Below are 25,508 nucleotides of genomic sequence, written 5' to 3' on the forward strand. Positions count from 1 at the left end.
AGCCTTCCATCCTTCCAAGGTCGGTAAAATGCGTACCCAGTTTCCTGGCGGTAAAGGGTAGATGACTGGAGAAGGCAATGGCAAACCACCCTGTAACAAAAAGTCTGCCAAGAAAACATCATGATGCGACGTCCCCCAATGGGTCAGTAATGACTCGGTGCTTGCACAGGGGACTACCTTTACCTCTCCCTATGTACTAGGGTTACCAGTGTCATGGACCAACCTGGCCCAGTGGAGCAGAGAGACTCAGAGGACTCCTCTGAGGAAGAGGCAGCTGGTGAACCTGACCCAGATCCACAGCCAGTGGCAGAGGCACTGCAGGAGGAGGCAGGCTCTGAAGGCTCAGATACTGATCCACAGCCAGGTCCCAGCACATCGGTTCCTCAGCTTCCCAGCCCTGGGCTGGCAACAGAAAGCCAGGTGCAGGCCAGCTCTCCCCCTTCATCACCAGAGCCTCGGGAGCGCTGCCAGAGGAGGGCTAGAAGAGCCCTCCAAGTCAGAAGGCGCAGTGCCAGGCTAGCAGCACAGCACCGGCCCAGCATCATTAGTGATGATGAGTGCTCGCAGGAGCAGGACTGAGATAGCTGGCAGGTGCTGAGCACTGTGAGGCTTAAAAGCAGCCGAAGAGGGAGTGGCTGCGTGGAAGCAACGAGTCCGCTCACTACTGACCTTGCTGCCGTGTTTAGAATTGATTCTCTTGTCCCTGACCTTGGCCTGTACCTGTGGATGTGTTTTTGGAATCCCCCTTTGGACCTGAAGCCGTGAGTGTGCCCAGTTGGTGCCTGAACCGTGGAACTGGGTGCTGCCCTGCTCGGACAACTTGGGAGTTTTCCCTCGCATGCTGCCAGTGTGAGTCTGTATCGGGACAACCAGGTGCCCGCCTGGGATTTGCCCCCTTATCTGCCGATCGCTGAGCAGATAAGGGGGCAAACTCCTGGAGCATGGCCGCCACTGGCATGCACCTCAGGAACGCACGTGGTGCACATGCTCCCACCCCTCGCGCTGGCCACTGGAGCATCCCTGTGCTCCGATTTGGCCCCAAACCAGCCAAATCAGAGTGTGGGAGTGCTCCTGCAGCTGGCGTGATGATGTCACATAAGTGATGTCACTATGCACTTGGCGCGGTGACGGCACATCCGGAAGTGATGTCATCATGCTGCCACCAAAGTGCACGCATGAGGGTAAGTTCCCGGCCCCGATCCTCCTGCTGAGAGGATGGAGGGGCCTGGAAAACCTACTGTGCATATACCACCATGTTTTGTTTCCAGCAAAGGCGGTCGGGGCTCTTTGGAGTGCAGAATGCTGTCTTCTGCGTGAGACCTACCCCAGCCCCACCTTCCACCCTCCCTTTTATTCCCCTGCATCCTGATTGGTTGAACAGTAACCAATCTGTTTTTTCCCTGTCTGCTTAAAAAAATTAAATAGCAACATTGCAAGGCTGGTGCCTTAAAGGGGGGGGGGGGCTTTGCGACTGAGGTGAGATGCTGCAATAGGGCCAGGGCTTTTTTTTCTGGGAGAAGAGGTAGTGGAACTCAGTGGGTTGCCCTCAGAAAAAATGGTCACATGGCTGGTGGCCCCGCCCCCTAATCTCCAGACAGAGGGGAGTTGAGATTGCCCTCCGCGCCACTTGGTGGTGCAGAGGGCAATCTCAACTCCCCTCTGTCTGGAGATCAGGGGGCGGGGCCACCAGCCATGTGACCGTTTTCAAGAGGCTCCGGAACTCCGTTCCCGCACGTTCCCCTTGAAAAAAAGCCCAGAATAGGGCTAACACAAGAACTCTGTAGACAGACCTGAGTCCCACTGGATATTTTAAAGTTTTTACTCGTGCTGAACTTTTTAGTCCATTCTTTTTTTGGCTGTTTAAAAATTTTAATTTTAAACAGCAAAGTTGTAACATTGGTTCCATTAGACAAAAAAAAAAAAAAACCTTGTAAATCTCCTCAGCAACCAACTGAGGAAACTAAGCCTGAGCTGATCAGCTCACAAAACTGACCTGTCCGCAAAGCCCACAGCAGAAACGGGGCGTTTTTTAGTGCAGAATTTTTTTTTAAACGACCACTTTGGTTCAACTCCCTTGAAGTGTAGAATTAAAGAATTGAAGCAGTATGGGGCCAGAACCCAAGATTAAAGTGGGTCCGATTCTCATGGGTTGAATATGCAGAAAGCCTGATGTAAAATTCAGCATGTGGAAGAGACCTTACAGTAAAGCATATGCAATCTGTACAAAGGGGGTGGGGGGTCAAAAAAGAACAGGAGATAATGGACGACTATCTGGCTAGGAAAAATGGTGTGGTGGAGCAGGGACCTGGCTCTGTCTTGGAGTTCTGTGGTCAGCTAAAGAGCCCCCAGATGTTTTCTATAGGGTTGCCAGCTCCAGGTTGGGAAATTCCTGGATATTTGGGGTGTGGAGCCTGGAGAGGATGTGGTTTGCGGGGGGGGGAGGAGCCTCAGATATAATGCCATAGAGTCCACCCTGCAAAGCAGAAATTTTCTCCGGGGGAACTCATCTCTGTCACCTGCAGATCAGCTGTAGTCCCAGGAGATCTCCAGCCACCACTTGGAGGTTTCCAAAAAACTGGGCAACCCCCGGTTCAGTTGCACTATACAATAGTGGGAAATCACTAGATAGATCATATCGACATCACCCTCCGGGTCCCATGAGTGAATAAAGAAGGACATGGTGGTCCATTGATGCCCCTGAGGAAGTCCACGAGACGAAATCTGCGATTTTGACAGCCGGCCCCAGTTTGGCCTTTGTATTTTTGGATCTTCATCTTTCCACCGAGTCTGCTAAGGATCTTTGGAAGAGACCTTAAAGAAAAGAAGAAAAGACATTTACCTTGAGAACTTGCAAGAATCTTTTGATACTTACCTTTATGTGGTCCCGGAGCAACTACCCTGATTCCTATTGAAAATACAGGAGGGGAGTGTTCCATCCGTCATTGATTATGTCTTTTGTATGTATTGGATGCTTTTCATAGAAATGATTTGTTGGAATTGTATGAATATAATGAAACAGTTTTTCCTGTAATGAATGTAATTGGTCGGGCACCGATCACTTTAATATATATTGGAGGTGAAAGACTTGATATTGTTATTTCCCGGGTGGGATTTCCCACTATTGTATAGACCACCTGAAGGTTGGCAACCCTAAATTTCTAGCATGTCTGAGACATCCTCTTCCTCAGCCATGACGCCTGCACATTTTTATGTTGGCCCTTAAGCCAGTGTAAAAACAAAATTTAGAGGCAGTATGAAAAATTTAATTTTTGTCCCTTTTTTAAATGGTTCTGGTACTGCTGCTTAGTGCTAGAAGCCCCATCTTCACTACCCGAAGGAGTCTTGGAGCGGCTTGCGATCACCTTCCTCTCCCCACAACAGACGCCTTGTGAGGTGGGTGGGGCTGAGAGAGCTCTGAGAGAGCTGTGACTGACCCAAGGTCCCCCAGCTGGCTTCAAGCGGAGGAGTGGGGAATCAAACCCGGCTCTCCAGATTAGAGTCCTGCTGCTCTTAACTGCCACACCAAACGGACTCATTGCCTTAAATGTGTCTTGGAAAGTTGCTGAGAGGCAGTGTACATGTTAAATATGGGGAACGATCTGATCTCTCTCCATGTCTGAACAAATGCGCACTCAAAAAGGAAATGCGTAGTGTTGAAGTGCAGCACGTTAAATCTGTTTTCACATCTTGCATAAGTTCGTGACATGAAGTTTCCAGTTTTGGTTTTGAGCATTGTCAGTTCTATTAAATCAGTGAAATGGTGCAGATAAATAAGCACGGCGGATGGAAGAGGGCCTGATGCAGCTCAGTAATCCGGATGTGTGCTTATAGTCTCGCTCCATGCGTGATGAGTCTTCCATTCACTGTTAGTTTTGCATTTTTGAGAGTCTTGGATATTTCTGCAACATGTAACAAACTGACCTACCCTGTGTAGTTGGTAGTACATAAGACCTTGCCCTTCCAACTTGGCCAAAAGGAGTTGTTTCCTTTGACTTAAGAGCCAAATAACTTCAGTAGGCAAGAGGGGAGTTTTTGTTTATTTGGGCCATATCATGGTGTTTATGCACAAACCATGGAGCTTGATCTGTCAGGAAATGTAGCAAGCTGTGGTTCCTTGCAACCTGATCCTGCCCCCCCCCCCAGGTTTCCTGCACTCCTTCCCCTGCCCAGCATCTTTTTATGTGTCTGGGGGCGGGGGGGGGATCTCTGATCCAAAGCAATGATTTTTTTCAGTGGCAAAGCAGGCCATCATTACTTTGGGTGTGTTGCCAAGTTCCTTCCATGTAGGACAGATGCCTTGGAAAAATGGGATGGCTTGGTCCAAAAGAGCAGAGAGATGAGGCACTGGTGGTGAACTGCTTCTCAGTACTGGTTGAGTACTGAGCAGTGAGTGTTCCTTATATAGATCGGAGAGTCGTGGGAAATTCCTGCACTTGAGCAGACCTCATTGAAATAGCTGTCACTTAGTGGGAACGGCGAGAACAGCGCCATGTGTTCCTCGTGAGCTGTGGGGTGTTAATTTGAGAGGCTGCTATCAAGAGGATGGTGAGCAGTTACCCCTGCTGACAATCAAGGATATAGTTTTTGTGAGGCTTAAGAGGCCGGGTGGAGGGAGGGGAAGGACTTGGGTTGGAGGAGTCTGGAGGGAGGGGGTCGGATGTGATTAGGTGCCCACGGTACGGATGCTGCAGAGAAGGTGGCACTGTGTCTGGATCAGTGGCATTTGATACTAAAGGGGCATCGGCCGAAATCCTTCATGTTCAGGAAACACAGTGGAGCAGAGGCTTTTGGGGTTTTCTTCTCCACGGACAGGCAGTGCTTTGCAGCAGTCTGCCCTCTCTCCAGATTCGTGTCCTTGTCGTGGATTTGCTGCTTCCCAGAACGTTATCTTCTGGCTTTATTGCTCATGTGACTCAGCCGAATGTCAGTTCTTATGAATCGGCAGCAGGGCTTTTTTTCAGCTGGAATGCAGTGGGACGGAGTTCCGGCACCTCTTTAAAATTGTCACATGGATGGTGGCCCCGCCCCCTGATCTCCAGACAGGGGAGCGCCAATCTAAACTCCCCTCTGTCTGGAGATCAGGGGGAGGGGCCACCGGCCATGTGTCCATTTTCACCAAGGGCGATTTAAACTTTAAAAAACTCCCCCCCCTTGTTCCAGCTGACCCAAAGTGACGTCATTGTGTGGCCTTGAGTTCCACCACCTCTTTTCCCAGAAAAAAAGTCCTGATCAGCAGCATGTAGTCCTTCCATTGTGGAGTTCTCCTGCTTTTCCGGGTCTTTCTGTAGCTCTCTTCTAGCTCTGATAACTTAGCTTTCAACCATTTTGTTGCATTTAGGCCAGTTCAGGGTAGAATGGGCCCTTTTCCAGGTTCCGTAATAATTTTGCTTCTCAAGAATTGAGTTAACGTAATCTCTTACTATCGGATGATAGAAGCTGCACACATTTCAGATATTTTACTGTCACTGAGGTTCTTAAGGTAAGTTAGAGGTATTTGGATCATTAGTTATCTTGGGAGTGACAATCATGACAAATGGTTGGCATAATTCCTTTGCCTTAGCAGATCGGCATAAAAATGAAGCTCTTTCTGGAATTCATCAAACTTTCGTTTGAGGTACATTGAATTAGATGCTGGAGCATTTAACTTGACAAGCCAGGAGTAAATTGCATTCAGATCTAGTTTGTCGTAGTAATGCAAAATTCAATTTTAGAAATGGTGTGTTGGTAACTTTTCATTGCCATATTAGTTAAGTTGCATGGAAGGACTGACAGTTATTTGATATCTAGTTGTGACACAAACTCCCAGGGAATGACTATTGTCATATTTTTTTTTAACATAGCTATCTTCCACACACACACACCACCACCACAGTAGAACAATTCAGGCAAGTTCAAGGGAACTACAAAGAGGTTTACAATTGCGTAAATCAGTCTAGCTACTGGATCCCACCATGAATATGTATGTGCTGTTACCAAGCAGAGGAGGTGCAATTTCTTGAGTTACCCAGTTTACATAAATGTATGTTTGCCTGCCAGAAGTCTTGCAGTTTAGGCTGTAGCCAAATGGCATCTTCCCATACTAGATATATAAAGATAGTTTCAGGTAGGTAGCCGTGTTGGTGCGCAGTAGAAGAGCAGGATTTGATTCCAGTGGCACCTTAGAGACCAACAAGATGTTCTGGGTATACGTTTTCAAGAGTCAAAGCTCCCTTCTTCAGATGCTTCTTGAGGTAGATATATCAAGTAATGCTTCCTGGGTGTCTTGTTAAGCAACATCTGCAAAATGAGGCTCAAAGTTGTGTCAGGTTTTGCAAGGCAGCTGGTTGCAGGGTTTGTGTTTTCCGTCTGTGGCCTCCTTGCCTAAAGCCTGTCATTTAGTCTAGCACGAATCAGGTATCGAACATTCGGGGTGTTTCTGATCCTTCAGTTGTTTCTCTCAGGGAATGGGATAGTGGCTGGGGAGGAGCTACGTACTTCATACCCTCGTATTTCTGTGCCGAAAGCGGGGGGGGGCATGGGGGTCATTGTGTTGTGAGAGAGGATAATGTCAGTAGAAAACAGCAGCTATCGGCAAATACAGACAGTATAAGGCAAAGTCCCAGACATTAAATTGAGGAAAGGACAAGGTTAGAGAGCTTGCAGAGTTGCAGACCCCGGAGAGGCACAAGAGGAAAAGTGACGGAAATAGTGGGGGGTGGGGAGGGACTTGGGACAGTTTGGTGATTTATTTATTTTTTATTGATTTGCGTTACTTCATTTATAGCCTACAGAATGCTCATCAAATTAGTCGGCATGTGCCTCACCACAATAGGGTTTCTTCCTGGTTCTGATCCTCGTGAACATCCAGGCCCAGACCGCCTTCATTTGGAAGGTGTGTTGTCTAAGAAGACAGTAAAGAGTCCAGTAGCACCTTTAAGACTAACCAACGGATTTGTAGCATAACAGCTAACGATGCATCTGGCGAAGAGAGCGGTGGTTCTCGAAAGCTTATGCTACAATAAAGTTGCATCTGACGAAGAGAGCTGTGGCTCTCGAAAGCTTATGCTGCAATAAAGTTGGTTAGTCTTAAAGGTGCTACTGGGCTCTACTATTTTGCAACTACAGACTAACATGGCTAACTCCTCTGGATCTCTGTCTAAGAAGAGTGTCTTGTGACTAGACATGGGCACGAACCCCAAAAAAATTACAGAACCAGAGGATTGTGGTTCGGTGCAGACCACGATCCCGAATTCCCGAACAGCAACGAACATGTCCTGTTCCCAAACCCGGATCGTGGATCATGAAACCCAGCCTGGGAGCCCATGGCTATTTATAAGCATGGGTCCCATTCAGCAACACAGGAGGTCTGTGTTTGGCCGTCAGAGCTGCCTATCAGGGTTTGCAGGGATGAGATTGGAGTGCCCAGGGCTACAGAACACCCCCTTCCCCCTCCCTCCCCTGGATGTCTTGTCCCAACTTGTGACTGCTTTGCTGCTCCGTGGTTGGAAGGAAGCCCTGCTGATCAAGGAAAGCTGGGCTTCCATTCGGGTTTCCAGGGCGACAGAAGGAGGGCAAACACAGCTCAGGCATTCCCCTGGCTCCGTTGGCAGGGGAATAGATTGCTGGCGCCTGAGTGTCTGGATCCCCAAATCGAGCCCGAACGCCACGATCCAGGCCTCTCCCGACCACTCGATTGTTGGCCGTGGACGATCACGATCCACCGGGTCGCGATCGCGCGATCGCCATTTTCGTGGGGTTTTTACATTGGTAATGCGGATCGTGCCCATCTCTACTTGTGACACCTTCAAGACGAAGACACTTACTATGGCATAAGTTTTTTTCTAAACTGGAGCCCACAAAAAAGGTACCATAAGACACTCTTCTTTTGGCTGTAGGTGATTGACATGCTTAGACCTCAGAATTGGTCCTTGCATGGAGAAGAGTTTGAAAAGAAGAACAAGAAACTATCACAGCAAAATGTAGTGTGGGATGCTGCATGTTGGTGTGTGTGTGCGCACGTGCATGTGTGAGCCTGCATGTGTGAATGTAGAGCTTTTGGAGGCAGGAATAGGCTTCTTCTATGTGAGGTAATGAGATCTGGTTGCTTATTGGTTTAGATTTTGTCATACGAGCATCTGTTGCCCGAATGCTCCAGCCCCTTTCTGCCTTGTAGCCTGGCCAGAGGATCAAGAATGCATCTCCAACAGCAGTTTCTCAGGGGGTCTTCCACCTCCCCCAGTATGGTTCACGTTTGATCTGTGGGTGGGCTTTCAGCAATGAGGATCCATTTCTGTTCAAAGTTCGGGATGAAAGGATGCAGTCGCAGAAACAACAGGCGTCTCAGGAGAAACAAAGGGCTTGCAATAATAGATGCAAAGAAAGCACCGCTCTCCTTTGCACAATGTTCAGAGAGGCCGGTGGCAGGAAGCGAGACACGGTACACCTGCTGTTGAGTTTAGACCTGAAGGATGGCATTTAAAACTCAACGGAGAAGGGCAAACAAGCTCACATAGGTACTAATCAATATATTTTTTTCATACCTACTGAATTTTAAAAATATCCATCCAGCCTTAACTGGCACGCTGCTTCCGAGGAGCTGCGTGGGGAGTTTGGGGGCGGCTGTGATGACTTGCAGAAAGTTGCCCCCCTCACATGTCCTTTCTCTGACCTTCAGCCATCCAAGACTGTTTTTTCTGCAGCTCTGCTCTTGCTTTTCAAATGCATCATTCCAAAGGGATGTTGAGTGGCATACGGCAGGGCATTGCTGCATAGATGTCGGGCTAATAATCCGGGGGGAGAGGGCTGTCGCTCATTGGGAGCCATCGATCAGCTTGGGTTTGAGCTGCAGGCTGGAATACATGGCTGGCTCCAGCGGCCCCTTCCAAGTCTGACTCCATCAACTGGGCTTAAGTCACAGTAAGGTAGATTTTGGTTGAACAATAGAAGAAAGTCTTCATGATGGTAAGAGCAGTTCACCAGTGGGACCAATTATTTGGGGGTTGGTTCTCCCTGGCGTGTAGGTCTTCGCACAGATGACAGACAGCCATCCGTCAGGAATGCTTTCACATTGCATTTCCCGCACTGAGCAGGGGTTGGGCTGGATGGCCTCTAAGGACCCTTCCACCTCTCATTCTATGAAATAGGATGGGGAGGCATACTTGGCTAATTCATATGCTAGATACATGCCTTGAATTAGTTGGAGATTTTTTGAGATGGATTTTTAAATGCCAAGTACACAGGAGATGGATTTGATATAAATATTAATGAGTCTTTAAAAGATATTTAGTGAAATATTTGTGTAATTCAATTTTGTTCATAATCTGGTCTGGAACTTGTGCATAGACTGACTACAGAGCCCAAAGGTCTAAGAGGAGGACTAGTCGGGGGGGACTTCTTTTGCATGTAAGTTGCTTGCTTGTTTGAATGAATGACTCTCCGTTCTTTGCTGAAATCAATCTAGATTCAGCGCGCCTACAGCCGTTGCTTTTGGGGCAAAGGCACTTCATGCTGTGAAGATCAGAATGAATCAAGACCCTCTGCAATCCACCACTGGGGCCGGCTGCTACTGACCTCTAGGTCGCCCCACCCCACAGTCACCTGAAATCCTCTGCTAGATTGCACTGGAAAAACAGGAGCTACATTTGAGCATAAATGAAATGGTTGACAATTTAATAATAACTGTTTAAATGAAATAGGTGACAGTTTAATAATAACAATTTAATAATTTTCCCTGATTTTTTTCTCTGAACCCTGAATCCTCCCAGTTGTGTGTGTGTGTGTGTGTGTGTGTGTGTGCATTTGCACTGAATTCTTGAGATAGAATATCACTTGCCAAGGGGCTCAAGAAGCACCCATACATGATGCCACAATGGCTGTCGTTGGTCTTGCCCTTTTCATAGATCCAGAGGAGTCAGCCGTGTTAGTCTGTAGTTGCAAAATAGCAGAGTCCAGTAGCACCTTTAAGACTAACCAACTTTAGTGTAGCAAAAGCTTTCGAGATCCACAGCCCTCTTTGTCAGATGCATCGTTTGCAGCATAAGCTTTCGAGAACCATGGCTCTCTTCATCAGATGCATCGTTAGAAAGCTGTGGTTCTCGAAAGTTTATGCTGCAATAAAGTTGGTTCGTCTTAAAGATGCTACTGGACTCTACTATTTTCTCCTTTTCAGACTCCTGCCTTGAAAGTACATCTCATTTTCAGCCCCAGAGAACAAGCCCTGTTATTGCCACCCCTATTCATGTTAGGCACAGTGGTGTCAGTTTTCAAGCCCTTTACTCTGGGAAAGAGGAAGGAATTGTCTTTAAACACTCCTACTGCACCTGGCAGAGCCGTGCAAGAAATCCTCCTGGAAAGGCAGGGAGTAGAAGAGGGTCAACTTGCCTGCAGACTGAAGAACGTTGTGGGAAGTATTTGTGTCCCATATGATTTTGGAAGGACTGTGTAGCAGAGGCTCGCTTTACACAAACATCTTCAAAGAGAGCGGGCAGGGCGAGCTAGAGAGGCAGATCCCCACAGATGTTTATCCAATATCCTCTCATTTTATTCTCTATAAAGTAGCATATGCATGCAAATATTCAGCAGGGAGCCTATATCATTTAATGCAAAGTGCTGAATGTGATGCAGTGCTGGAAGCATTCATATATTCCAGCTCTCTCCACCCCCCCACCCCCACCCCCGGCCGGCTCTCCTTGGTCTAATCAACGCCACTGGTTACACAGCAGCTTGTCAGATGGTGGCAGGTGCAGACGCCACAGAATACCGAAACAATACACCGAGTGATGTTTATATTGCAGGAACACTTGTGTGCATATCTTAATATCCAGGAGCCTCTTACTGCCCTCACAGTGAGCTTTAAATGTTTGCATACATTCCATGGTAGAGGGGAAAGGACCCAGCAATATAATTTTATTTTTAAAGATTATCTTCAGCCGGAACTCTCTTGGAGTAGCTCAGACCCTTAACCCTTCAGCAGAATTGGTCTCCACAGTACAGCCATACTAAAAACAATTAAAACCAATTTTAGAGCAACCCCCACAAACAACATAATTGCACAGAATTTAATGCAAGGAGAATATCAAAGCAAAAAATCCGCCCCCGTGCTGTGTTATTTCACTAACAAACTCACATACAGCTCAACAAAATAAATCACAGCCCAACCATTCAGCCAGAAAACCAGCTGAACCCCACCACCTTCACATGACAGTAGGAATTCACCCAGGGAAGTAATGGGGGCCTGGCATTCCAAAGTTGGGGTGCCATGACTGGCAAGGCCCTGTTTCTCCCTGAATGAAAAAGAAACAGGGCCTCTTAATGGGATGGAGGAGTGGAGGAGCAGTGGAGCAGGATTCCGTACTCTCCCCTTCCCTTCCCTTCCCTTCCCTTCCCTCGCACGGCTCTTTTGGCCATAGCCTGAAGCCTGATCCTGCATAAACAAACAAAAACCAAAATACTAAAACTACTGTTACCAGTAATAGTGACGGAAAATCTTGGACTGCAGGTTTCTAGGATAAAAGACCAAGCTGGGCTCTCGCCCTGTTGCTGGGATGGGTTTTGTTTGAGGGGCGGTGCTGACTCCCCAGCTGCCTCCCCACCGCAGCTGAGAGAAACGTAGTGCTCTCTCTGTGGTTGCTCCAGTCTCGTTTCCGGAGCCCCCTTCCATTCACACCCCCTGTGCCTGGAAGTGGCCAGAGGGAACTGTGGGGATGTTGTCAATCGTGTGTGTGTGGCCCAAGTTGGCCCAAGTTGGGGAGATGCCAGGGGAGGCCAGACGGGTTTTTCTCTCTGTCTGTGTGCTGTGCATGTTGACATTGAGCCTGCTGTAGGATGTGCCCGGTTTGTTCTGGGTACAGAAACCAGGTCAATCTCTCCTAAACTTCCCGCTTGGCAGACAGGCATGCAAATCTGCCATAATGGGCCATAATGACTTTGTTGGGTGAAATGGTATTTTAAAATCCCGTGTAATGTGCCCCTAAAACTTAATCTCCTGTTTACGGGGCTGATAAAATGATAACATCTTTGCAGCTTTTGATTGTGTGTTCGTGGTGGGCCTTTGGCTGGCGGAGACGTATTCCGTGGTGGCTCTGTGAGCAGCGCACAGAAGAGAAAGCGTTGATGCTGGAGCAGCGTCCATTTAATGTTCTGGGCCGTGGCAGTCTCCCTTCAGAGAGGTCTGGTGTTCTTCAGCAAGGCGTTTGCTTCCACCTACAGGATGTAGCAGGCAGAAGCAAACCATTCGCCACAGTCCTGTCTTGAAACCAGACCGGGAAACGTTTCCTGACAAAATTCTGGCTTGGCGGGTCTTCCGTAGGTGAGCTGCTGTTTTGTGCTATTCAGCCTCGCTCCTGTGCCAAGACCTGACTGTGCCCCTGTAAGATGGTGGCATTCCTGGGAGTAAATGGGAGTAATGCATTTGTTTATTTATTTAAATATTTATACCCCACCTTTCCTTGTGGCTCAAAGCATAATTAAAAGCATCACAATTTAAAACAAAACCAAACCTCAAATGCACCCCCCTCCCCCGCCCAAAAAAGATATCTGCAATATGTACCATATTAAAAGCCCTGAAGAATAAAACAAGGCCTTGCAGTGCCTCCTAAAAATTTCTAAAGAGGCTTAATTTGTGACTGAAATGCACTGCAGTGGGTTTGGGTTGTTCAGAAGAAATGAGTTTTTTGTTTTTTTTATTTCAAGCATCTCTGGGAAGGCATTAGCTTAGGTGTCGCAATTTGGCACTATAGAGACCGCTAGCCATTGCCCCAGTAGCGACACAGATGTGCAGCTGTCCTTCGGTTTGCCACAGCTGCTGCTATCTCCGGATTAGATAAGTGTTAGTTACCAAGTTTTGTTTCAAGCTATGAATCAGCAAAATCACGTGCAGAACCTTTGCCCAATTTGAGAGAAACGAAGCCCCCCAAAGTGGGTATGTTGCTGTCATATCCTGATGGGAAAATGTTGGTAGCCGTTCCACAATCTGCCACGTTCCCGGGCACATGCTCACTGTGTCTGTGTTCCTGTGAGATTTGTGGGAAAGCCTTTGATTTAAACCGATTTATTCAAAAATGCTTTTGTTTTGTAGGGAGGGGCTCTCAGATGCTTCGCTGATGAGTTAGGGACCATAGACTTCACCACTATGCTGCCTTACGTCCTACCTGCTGTCTTAAATATGAGCTCCTACGAGCGACTTATGCTTCATGTGGTCTAGTGTCTGCCCTAGAATTGCTGATGTTCTGTTTCAGTATTTCTTCAACCCTGTATTGGATTCTTGCTAATGTCTTTGTAAACTTGTGTTTATATACCCTATGGCATTGTTTATGGAAATGTCCTTGAAATTGACTGTACTAATCTCACATTGTGTAAACCGCCTTGAGTCTCAGTGAGAAAGGTGGAGCATAAATGACATAAATGGCATAAATAAATAAATGTGTCCATCTGTCTGAAGGAAAAACTACAACTCTGGCTAGTGGGCTCTCTTGCTGCAAGCAAGATGGCGAGAAGTGATATAAAACTGCAAAACAACCTCTTGGCTTCTGGACGGGTCGCCCTGTTAGTCTGTCTGTAGCAGCAGAAAAGAGCAAGTGTCCAGTAGCACTTAAAGGACTAACAAAATGTGTGGTAGGGGATGATCTTCCGTGAGCCACAGCTCACTTCTTCAGATACTCTGTGAGCTGTAACTCATGAAAGCTCATCCCCTACCACAATTTTTGTTAGTCCTTTAAGTGCTACTGGACACTTGCTATTTTCTGCTGCTCTTGGCTTCTGAAAGGGACTTGCACCTCCGGGGTTCTTGTAATGGAGTTGCCGTCACTTCTAGATGCTGCGAGGAAGTTTTCCTTTACTTGGGTGATGTAGGATCTTCTTTGTAGAAGGAAAACCGGCTGCTATTGAGTGGTGCAAAGGAGGAGGAGGAGGAGGAATATATATCTGGGCCGATTCCAGACGGCCCTCCCCATCCCGAAACGTCGCGCGTCGTCGTGCGGAAAACGCGAAATATCGCGTTTTCTCATGCGAGTTTTGCGCGACGTCACGCAAAACTCGTGCGAGAAAACACGATATTTCGCGTTTTCCGCACGACGACGCGCGTCGTTTCTGGATGGGGAGGGCCGTCTGGAATCGGCCCTGATTGGCCAGCAGTCTCCAAAAACAGTGGTGAAAACCATTTCATTGCATCTCTGTAGGTATTTTTTGTGATTTTTTTTTAAAGCCTTCACTGCTCGGTTTGTTGTTCTTTATGTAATCATGTCTGGCCATTAAGGATACTTTAGAATATGACTTGCATGTTTTAAGTGTGAGGAAAACAGCCAGCAAGGAAATGCGGTGTTTATGGCAGGTTGTCTTATGATGTTTGTTTTTCTCTGGCTGTAGAGAGCCCCGTGAGCTTTCACAATAGGCATTTTTCGAAGTACTGTAGGCTTCCAGCTAACACATTTGCTCGGGAGAATGCTAAAAACATACAGGCACAGAAACAGCCCCGAATTAATCACATTAGTCTTCCCAGTCTCCTCCCTCCCCTCTTTCCAAAGGAGAGAACTGGATGGTTAGCCCAAAACATTGCCAGGGGGGTTGGCTTAGATAAACTTTTGTGCGAAGCCATCTCAGGAATCTAGCATTGAAAAAGCACTTGCCTGTGTTGGATCGTTGATGAATCTGCCTTAATTTTTTCCCATTAATGCAGCATTTGAAATCATCAAAATGAAATACGTTCGCTCGCTGGCTCTAGTGTTGATCTATGAAGAGTTTTTAATCTAGCTGTAGTTTCTTTGCATAAAAGGGCCTCATTTATCTCAGCCTGATATCTTGGTGACCGAAATCTGGGGTTCAGTGTTAAATCTCAACACTGGAAGAAATAACATTGAAGCAAATGCACTTTAAATTTCATTCTGCGATTGCTTGTGGCTCTCAAACTTCATTTTACTGTAGTTAAAGGGGAGGGGGAGAAATGTATCTTGCAAGGTTTCGGCTGCCTGAAGAGTGAGCCGATTCCTTACTTTATTGTTTCCCCCTCTCCTTCTGTGATGAGCAGTGAAGGGGCCCCTGGGCATATCCATCTGCTTACTTTCCAGTATGGATGCTCTGGAATTGCAATAAGTGGCTGTGCTGTGCTGTGCTGCGTTGTTTCCTGTCCTTGCACAGTTATTATGTTGTTCACCAGTGGAATTCCTTGTCTCAGGATTTAATGATGAAAACAAGATAACTAGGAAGAATGGACAGGAGTGTCAGTTTGCTTTGTTTCAGGTGGGTAGCCATGTTGATCTGTAGTAGAAGAGCAAGTTTTGAGTCCAGTAACACCTTAAAGACCAACAAGATTTCCAGTCAAGTCTCTCTTTGTCAGATACAAATAGGAATGGGGATCCCTGAGCCCTTATAGCTCAGTGTTGTAAATAAGGAAATCAGAATTCACAGGTGCAGTGCAAATTGTATCAGCTTGATTAGGACAGTGAGAAATGCTTAGTGGGAAATGCTGAAAATTAGCAAATGTACTGAGAGAAGATTCTCGTGTCCCCGTCCAACCCTGGGGAGGTCCCTTGTTTTGGATTTGTGAATGAACTCAAATTTCAGCAACCTCCTGTTGTAATCACTCTTTGAAATCTTCCTTTGAAGTTTCTCTGTTTCTCTGTTTGTTGTAAGTGGTCTTCCCGAAAGAGGAAAGTATGCAGAGTAAGGGGTAATGTAGCAGGTAGTCTGCACTGAAGGCAGTTTTTCCCCAGTACTCAGCCAGGGGCCTTGGTGCCAACGGAGACTCCTGGCAGATGGGCGGTCTGTTCTGTAAGCAGGGTGGCAGGAAATGGGGTGTGGCCTGTTCCTCCAAACTGGAGGGTCAGGGATCACAGGAGAGCCATAATTATTGAGAGCGCTATGTTTTTATAGCTTCATCACCACGCATTGTGTTTCCAGAGCACAAGACCGTGTATCCCTGCCCTCAGGAATATACAGTTCTTAAGTGTACAGTAAAGGAGGTTGAGCCAAGGGGTCAACGTGAGAAGGAACTCTGCGTGTCCCAATTACGTGTACTTAGTTTCAGCAGGGGAAAGGGCTCATGGGGTATGGCAGGGCCTTCAGGTAAGGGGTGTTTTTAGGAGGGTTTTGGAGGACGTGCCCAAGGTGGCTTTCCACAGGTGTTCCAGAAGCCATTTGCAAGCGGGAGGGGCAACAGGAGGTGGTGGCATCACTTGGGAGAACAGAAGACTTCTCAGGATGCAAGGGAAGGGAAGGGAAGGGCAGCAGAGGGAATGTGTGGGTGCAACACCTGCTTGAGTTAGATTAAGCTGGGAGATCATGACCAGCCCAAAGTCCTGCTTCTTGGCTGAGAGGCAATTGGGGCCCGCACCTGCCTGCTCTGCTGCTACACCATACAGGTGTCCTTTTTAATCAGTCCACAAATGGGATTGTGTAAATGGTGTCGAAGTGAAGTGTCCTAAGTCTGAGGTGGCCCGGGAGTCATTGCTGCAGACGGCCCCTCGTAGGTGAAGCATCTCAGGGGACAGAGGATACAGATGTAGCACGTGCGTTTCCGTTTTCTGAGGGATGCTCTTGGCAGTCCGGGGAAGGGCACCTGTGTGTTCTTGGGGGGGGGGGGGACACCATCCAAAACCAGCTGATGGTTGCCGAGGAGCTGGCCCTGCGCCACCTTCGTAGGCAGCCTCCTACTTTAAATAGCTTGGATTGAGCGGAGAAAAATAATTGCTACTATGAAATAATTTTGCAATTACCTCTGTAATTAAGGGCAGTTTGTTAATGAAAGTGCTTGGTGAATAATGACTGCAGGGCACTCCATCTTGCTGCTTCATGCCGAGCAGTTGGTTTGTGTGGTGGTGGAAGTGGTCGGGGAATTAGTGACAGGGCTGTCATGGTAACGGGACGGATGTAAATACGGAGGGCTGCTGATGATGGAGAGCCGTCATTAGCTTCCCGCCCTGTGGGGAACGGTCAGATGAGCAAAAATAAACTTAACATATGACAGTGGGGGCTCATGCGTATGTCTCTCTTTAATGAAAACATTTAACGAGTCCAGGCAAAACCAGGCCCCTTAGTTTAGGAATGGGCGGGGAGGGGGGGAGGACAAATGTGTGTTTAAACACAGAATGGTGTTTGGTTTTCTTTAGAAGCCTGCCGTTGCTGTTAGCGAGCCCATCTCGATAATTCTGTTGCGTCTGCTTCGTGCTCACAATCATAGTAAGCCAGTGTCAAATGAACACATGGAGATGGAGGGAAGGGGAGTTTTCTTGGGGTGAGAACAAAAGAAGTGTCATCAGAGCAAGCAAGGGAAGAAGAGCGCTGGAGGATTGCAGCCAGGAAAAGGGTGCTATAATCTCTGTGCGGAACTAGGAGTTTAGAATCTGATTTTTTTTTACAAAAAATTATTAGGGAGTAGGAGGTGGTGGTATTAATCCTTTAATGCACGTGCCAGGATTGGGGGAGGAGACGGTGGCACGGAGCTTCTCTAGCTCCAAAGTAGACTTGATTGAGAAGGAAATACCAGCTTGGCAACGGTGGGGTGCCCTCCCTCTTAGCCTTGCTTCAGAGAATGCCTCAATATGTCCTGCTCATGACTGTTCCAGAATCGTGTCCTCTGCTTGCCATTGAAACAAGGCACTCATCCACCTTTTTTCTTTTCTTTTTTAGGTAAGAAATAAGGACAAGTTGCCCATTCCTGGTTCTCCTCTCAAGCTTTTTAACCTATTGGATGATGGTAGTCGGTGCTGATTCTGCCACCCAAAGGATTATAGATCACACTGGGCCAGTTGCCGTGAACTTTAAGCTGTGCTTTGGTTTCGAGCTGACGTAAAACTGTGGGTGATTCCGGGCTGCATGACTTTTCATCACGGCAGTAAGAACATTATTAAACTTGGAGCCTTCGCAGTGAATACCGTAGTATTTCAGCCACCCTGCAGGAGCCCTAGGAGGGAGTGTGCATGCTTGCTTGTGTGTGTGTGTTTCACGGCATTGGCTGTATGCTGCACAGCTCTGTGTTAGGATCCCTCCACTCTATCCGACAATAAGTTGTAAGTAATGATAACTAGTTGCATTGCAGGGTGGCTTCTTTGTGGCTGGAGAAAATATTCAAGTTCTTAGATACCTAGTCTATTTGTTTGTTGTCAGTCTTCGATCGTTCTGGCTGCTGAATATAAATATCGGAAGGATTCAGGGGCTTTGGGTTTTAGACAGCAGGCCCCTGGATGCTTAAGGTTTCCCCCTATCCCTAATTAGCATTTGTATTGGTCAATATTTATTGGCAGAACACAATGTGTCACTAAATATTCTACTTCCCTTTGTGTGATCCTACCCTTTCCCCCACAATGTAAGGTTTGCCATGTCATTGCTATAACCTCACAGTGCCACCGTGGGCCAAACTACAAGTGACGCCTGACACAGGTTGGACCCTTGTCAGCTTCCCTCAAGTTTTGATGGGAAATGTAGGCAGCTTGGTGGAATGTTGGACAAGTGACCGTTGAAAAGTCCATTGGACAGCAGTCGGAGAGCCAAGCTGCAAGACTAGGACGCCTACATTTCCCATCAAAACTTGAGGGAAGCTGACAAGGGTCCAACCTGTGTCAGGCGTCACTTGTAGTTTGACCCCATGTCTGCTGTGGGCAGCTGCTAGCGAGAATGGAACATTTCCATCACATCCAGGTTAGGCAGGTGATGGGGGACGCCTCGTCTTCTGGCATTTGGCTCTGGCATGTGTTGATTTGTGGGAGGGGCTGGAAGACAAAGTGAGAAGGGAATAGAGAGAGCAAATGTTGTCCATTAAATGCTAATGTCATGCAATAAAGGTAATAATTAGCCCATTCCATGGACAACCCAGTTTCGCATGCTGATATTTTGGCAGGCAGGCATGCTTGGATCTACTTAAAGGGGGGGGTGCATTAAGGGTGGGACTGGTCTGTCTTGCTCATCAGAAGGAGCAAACGTCTCTGCTGTCCAGCCGTACCACATACAAAGGTTCCCTTGCTCCAGTGTCTGTCTGTCTGTCTCTCTGTGCTCCTCTGCTTGTTAACTTGGCGCCTGCAGTCTTTGCTAGACTCCTTTGTGACACCCTGGAGAAAGTCTCCTCCCGCCCCAGGCTGTCACTGTTGCCAACTCTCAAGCAGAGAGCCAGAGATCTTGCTGCGCTGCCTCAATCCAAGGAATAGTTGTGTCATTTTAATATAGTATCTGGATGGATGGGGGGGGGTGAGTGTGGGGGGAAATGTTTGATGTCACTGTGCATCTATGAGCAATTGTTTTTATCACCCCTCACTCTTTTTTTATTCATCTTGGCTACTACTTAGATGTTTTACTGAGCACAGGCTTTTCTCTCACCTGTCTTTCTTCTGTTTTCCGTCCTGTGCCCTGGGAGTTGACTAGAGGGCTGCCCCAATTGGTATGATAAGGAGCAGGGGGCGACATGGTGGTAGGATGGACAGGCCAGTTTAGGGAAAGGAGGTCAAGATGGCTGAAGGCTGCCTCCTCATTCAAACTGCCTTGAAAGAGACCAGTCATACAGCCACCCCAGAAGAGCCTTCTCTAAACCCTGGTGATGATTCAGCTACCGGTTAGTTCCCATCATTCCCCTCTTGGGAAATACACTTGAGTAGGCAGTGGCAGTCCAATTCCAGGCACGCTTGATTGACACATTGCTGCTTTTAACTACTACACCAAACTGGTTCTAGCCTAGATGTCCTAGCCACAGTTGTGTTTGGCCTAGTGACTAAAGAACCATACAAACCTGCCCATCATCTAAAAAAAATCTTCTGAGCACCTAATCCAGGTCTCTCAACCTTCAGAAGTTAAGCAGGTGGCAACCAGACCGAGGCCCCTTGTGCAGTGGGGTTTTACTTGCTACTGCAGAGATATCTGAGTGGTGTTTTGCTTTACTGGCTTTTAGATACCATTAAAACATTATTATTTGAAGCATTTGACGAGTTGGCATTCATGTTTTCTGCCACATTTGAACTCCTCCTTCATTTCTGATTGCTGTGCTGTTTTACATTGTTAGTTGCTTTAGCACTGTTACCTTGTTCACAAGTTTTAAACTTCTTTATTTTTGGCTGCCTTGAAGAATTTAGCTAGGAGGACTTTTTTTTAAAAAAAGTGTTTGCACACAAATGTTATATTTAAACATGTACCTGCGCAAGAAAAGGAATTTGGGTGGGTGGAAACAAGGTTCTCCGCTGTACAGTAGTCTTACTGGTTAACTAACAGTGGCTATGCATTTCCAGACAAAGAGGTGATTCCACATTCTCTCCGTAAAGATTAAGTGCATTTCCTTACAGCTGTCGTCTTTAATATGCTAGATTTGGGGGGGGGGCGGTGTTTTAATTGGATTGCCAAACAAATTGAACTGGGATGATTTACTGGGGCTGTTGAAATAAGCCCAGCAGGTTGTTTGGAATTAGAAGTGTTCATGTGAAACATTCTGGTCTCTTGGTTTATATTCACTGTATTTTTATTCAAGTTTTCAGCCAAGAACTGGCTCCCAGATTGGCTTACAGCCATTACCAATGAAATTATAATGCAGAGTTCTTCAAGGAGGAGAAGGTTTCAGTTGAGGGGGGGGGGCTTGGCTCCTTCTGGCTAGTTCATAACTGAGGGAGGGGTTCTGTGCTGCAAACGGGGGCGGGGGGGCTGCAGCGTCTTTCCTAGCTGCAGCTTCCATGATCTTCAGGCAGCACTTCCAGGGGATTCGAAGAAGAGGCAGATTATAGGTGCTAGCAGCTAAGACGGATCAGGGCCTGTCTCAGTGCTGCTCAGAGTAACGCTAATGAATGCCACAATCCACAAATGTTCAGCCCACCTTTTGGGGGAGCTCAGTCAGGATTATATTTTGTGCCTCAATGAACCAGGCAAGATGAGGAGTTCTTTGGATTCCCTTTTCCCTTAACTTTTTCGGAGACTGCTTAGTAAAGGGGAGAACAAATTGATTTTGGTGTCACAAAGAATGACTCAGACCCGGGCGTGCTCTGAAATGATTGGAAGCACCTGCTTCTTTGCAAAACTCCCCCACGAGCTCCGTCCAAACTTTCTTCCTCTGCCAGATCGGTATGAGGATGCGATTTACAAGCGAGTTGCTAGGTTGGATTTTGGGGGGGTAAATTTTCTTAATTTACTGAACAAGGTCTCTCCCTTAGCAACCGCTTTGCTGGGGCTTGGCTTGGCATTCAGATCACGTTTCGATGCTATCTGTCAAAACAGGCTTGGTATTATAGAGTGTTTGTCTTTGAAATGAATCCACTCTGACTCCCTCCCTCCTTCTCCAAAGTGCCTGGTGGTCTATCAACCTGAGACGTAATCCTGCTCCAAATGAACTTTGCAGGAGCAGTATCAGGGGTGAGCGGAATGCAGATCCAGGCTTTAGCGGCAGTTCTCTAATTCCGCTGCGCTGCCACGGTGTGAGGAGGCATTCGTGAGCAAGCTTACTCTTTTTAATAGCCACATCTTTTACATTCCTTTCATGGTAGCATGATGGAACCATCTATGGAGACAGAAGATGTCCTTTTTTGGCAACTCACATGATGTGCGACGTGCGAGAGAAAGCAAGAACGTTTGGTCAGCAAAGCATTTTGCTAATAGTGCAAACAAGCAGGGACGCACAAGGACTCGCAGGGGGCTTCTCATTTCCCCTCCACCGCTGGTTCCTTTTTCCCTTCCCTGAAAGCCCCCAAAGCCTTTTTCCTGCCTTTTCCCCTCCTTCTCAGCAACCAGCCAACCTACCTGCCTCGGTCGCCATCTTCAGGTGACAATCTGGGTGGTGCCGATTGCCACCTGGCGGGTCGGGTGGCGATTTTCCACGGGCCGGTTTGGCTGGGGATGTTTCGCCATCTTCTGGGCATGGAGCAGGGGTCACTGGGGCAGTCAGAGGGGGAGGGGGTAGTTGCGAATTTCCTGCATTGTGAAGGGGGTTGGACTAGATTATCCTAGAGGTCCCTTCCAACCTTCTGATTCTCTGATTCAGCTTTCCCTCCTTCTCTCCCCCAGCAGCCACTACCAAGGAAAACTTTAGTCCAGCCGTGCAGTGCTGGCCAGTTGCCTGATGGCTAAACAGCAACGACTTGCAGGTGAAACCTCACTTTCCCCCATATCTTCCCCCTACACTATTTCCTCCTCTTTCCCTCCTCCTGGCAGCCCCCATATCGCCACCTTTCCCTGCTTCCTTCTGTCCTTCCTTCCCACCAGGTAACCTATCTTTTATCTGCCCCCATCTTCAGCTATATCTGTTATTTACTTGCTTCATTTATACCCCATCTTTCTCCAAAATGAGGACTCAAAGCCGCTTACGCCATTCTTCTCTTCTCCAGTTTATCTTCATCAGCCCTGTAAAGTAGCTTACACTCAGAATGTGCCACTGTCCCAAAGGTGTCCAGTGAGCTTCCGTGGCAGGGTGGTATTCAAACCTGGGTCTCCCAGATACAAGTCTGAAACTCATACCACTACACTACACTTGCCCGGGGGGGGGGGGCTGCTGTTGAACAGTAGCAAGCTGCCAGGCCCAGTTGAAGCATGCAGGTCATGTGGTATCAAGTCACGCAGTGATTGCTTTCAGGCCTGCCCCCAATGAGTTCTCCCTCAAAGTCCAAAACAGCCCTGGAAAGGGGCCTGCCCTGTCCCCCTGCCGAAACCAAGCCTGGAATATTGGCTGAATTGTTATAGTTGCTTAGCAACAGTCGCTGGGGGCATCTGGTTAAAGCTACAGGTGCTCCTTTTACCATTCTGGGATTTTTTAAACCCCTGATGTTTTATGTATTGTCGAAGGCTTTCACGGCTGGAGAACAATGGTTGTTGTGGGTTTTCCGGGCTGTATTGCCGTAGTCTTGGCATTGTAGTTCCTGATGTTTCGCCAGCAGCTGTGGCTGGCATCTTCAGAGGTGTAGCACCAAAAGACAGAGATCTCTCAGTGATGTTTTGTTGTTGTTTTTGTTGTTGTTGTTATATTTCAGATTTTTCAGCACACCTGGGGCATTTTTCAGATGTGTAGAAAGATCTGCCTTGTCCGTTCATGGCTCCAATCTCTGGTACCCACAGATCAGGGCCACGTTGCTTTTAGTATATAAGATGCAATTCTGCTTCAAATGGCAGGAAATGGAGCTCAGTTGTTGTGATAGTGAGGGGCCAGCAAAGGAGTGACAGAATATCATCCTTGCTGCTTTTATTGATCTTCTTTCTTCCCGTTCCTTACAAGAAATTTTCGGACATTTGCCATACTCAAACTGTCCAATGTTGCCCAGTTGAACGTTGCTTTGGAGGCTGTATTTGTCACCAAGTGACATAAGAGTGCACCCCTTCCTCCTTTTTATCCTCTTCACCATCTTGTGAGGTAGGCGAGATGGTGTGTCCAGCCCAAGGCCCTCCAGAGAGTTGAATGGCTGAGGGAAGATCTCCGCCCTGGCCTCTTGGTCGAGCTACAGGTGCACTGGCCGCTCGGAGAAGTCGCAAGCCGAATCGAGGCAGGCAACTCCATGGCAAATCTCTCTCCACTTTGGTCAGGGGTTGTGGGTGGCAGGAGCATAGCTTTACCTGGGGAGGGAGACCACAGTGCGCAGGGCAGCTTTGCATGTTTGTGTAGGGAAGTGCCTATGATAATGACAATAATGGCAATAATAATGGCAGTAGTAGTAGTAATAGTAGTAGTGATAGTTTTAAAAATCTACTGGAAATATCAGACCCCTGTCCATCATTCGATCCCACTAAAGGTTTTCAAGCCACTGGATCAAACGTATCATAAGGGAATCCCCCAACACATGCACACACATCCTGGTTTTTATTTTACTATATTATTTGCCAGCATTCTGACTTGAACCATTCCATGATTGCTTGGCTTGAGCAGCCTTCTTGCTTTTAAGCAAGATTTTGTACTGAGACCTTAATTTAGGCATATGCTGAACTCTAGAAGTTTCCATGCTTTAACCAGAGTTGGCTCTACAGCATTCTTGAGTGCTAAATGTTTCTCCTGCAACTGATTCAGGGCTGAAGGCATTTCTAGGATCCCAGCTGCACTGCGCGTGCTGGTAAGGGCACCCGTCTTTCGGCAATAGGACCTTAAGCTAGAACGCTGGGATTATTGGTGGGATGGCATTGGGAAGGGCTTAGCAGGAGGCGCTTGCAGTCGGCAAGAGAGATACGAGCCCTTCTCATGGAAATGTTGGTCTGCCCTTGACCCGACTCGCAGCCTGGGTGGTGTTTGAAACTGCCCTTAGGTCTCAATCCCTTAGGTCTCAAATGGGAGGGGAAATGGGGTCAGAGCTTGGGATAGTTCAGCTGGGTCTCTTTTCTCAGCAGTTCTGCACAGACCCCTTCATCAGTCCGATATTTCAGCAAATGTGATCGGCCCCTTCTGTTCAGTGCCCGCTCTAGGGGCCCTAACCTTTGGATTCCTCCAGTTCTGTTGCTGCTTCTCTCTTCCAAAGGTTACTTCTTTAGTCTTGGGGAGCCACAGGCCAGTGGTTTCTTGAAGAGGGAAGACTCACTGGTGCCCAAGAACTGCTTCTGCAAAGCTGTGCAGAAGATTGCGTGGTGGTATGGATGTTGACTTGGGAGCATTTTTTTGAGATGCCCTTCACGTGCCCGCTTCTACTCTTCATGACGTAGTGGTGAGCACTGGGGAAAGAGGCGCCTTTCTCTGTGCTGATGGGAACCCACCAGCTTTACCTCTTTCTGTGCTTCTAGCTTAACTACAGCTAAAGTTGCAAATCAAACATTCATGGCCTCTGGAGGAACTCCACAAGCCGGGATCAGATGGCACCAAGCTAAAAACATTTGGCTCCATGCCAGCGTGACCTTAAGCAGCAGCAGCCTTTCTTGTCTCCTTTGGTGGCCTTTTATGATGTTTTCTGGTTTTAGATGTAATTTATATGTTTTAATGCTCATTGAGCATTTTATTGTAACCCTCCCCGAGCCTGTTTGCGGGGCGGGCGGGCTAGAAATAGAATAAATAAATATAAATAAATATGCCAAGAACAGTCGGCCCCTGTTGTCATGCCCAGCCTTTTTGTTGTTGTGTGTGTCTGTCTCTGCCACCCCCAAAAGATCTTGTCCTTGAAGCCTCCGTGAACCATTCCGACAGTCTGTAGGTCTGGAGGCTTCCAGGCTTTGTGGAGATTTCAACCCCCTCCCCTTTGTGTGTGCGTTAAAAGTGCCCTGGATTTAGGAGAATTTGCTGCACCTGAAAGCACTTTGGAAGGGGAATAAGCATTTCTCTCAACAGTGTTGCGAACAAACTCCTTGCTTGTGCTGCAGCGTCAAACCTACAAGCGTTTGGGTTCTGTTGCTCGCAGGTCGCCGTGAAATAGTTATTCTTTAGAACAAGGATGGCAGGGAGTCTCTTGCCACATTGCCATAGAGCCAGAGGAGTCGGCCGTGTTAGTCAGTAGTAGCAAAATAGTAAAGGGGCCAGTAGCACCTTTAAGACTAACCAACTTTACTGTAGCATAAGCTTTCGAGCATATATTGTAGTATAAGCGTTCTCGAAAGCTTATGCTACAATAAAGATGCATCTGACGAAGAGAGCTGTGGTTCTCAGAAGCTTATGCTACAATAAAGTTGCATCTGACGAAGAG

The 25,508-nt window shown here is 47.5% G+C and overlaps 1 protein-coding gene across 10 annotated transcripts in view; it reads left to right on the top strand.

Moving 5' to 3' along the window:
• The window catches only part of CADM1 (cell adhesion molecule 1), a 347,901-nt gene that overhangs the window by 175,462 nt on the left and 146,931 nt on the right, over positions 1-25,508 (top strand). The window contains exon 2 of one of the 10 annotated variants that reach the window (XM_054997492.1): positions 17,599-17,803. The exons of the other annotated variants lie outside the window; for them this stretch is intronic. Within the exon in view, the coding sequence (XP_054853467.1) occupies positions 17,785-17,803 (19 nt within the window). The 5' untranslated portion in view covers positions 17,599-17,784. The remainder of the gene's footprint in view (positions 1-17,598; positions 17,804-25,508) is intronic. 10 annotated transcript variants of the gene reach the window in all.

The sequence above is a fragment of the Eublepharis macularius genome, chromosome 14 (assembly GCF_028583425.1).
Source record: "Eublepharis macularius isolate TG4126 chromosome 14, MPM_Emac_v1.0, whole genome shotgun sequence".
Lineage (NCBI taxonomy): Eukaryota > Metazoa > Chordata > Lepidosauria > Squamata > Eublepharidae > Eublepharis > Eublepharis macularius.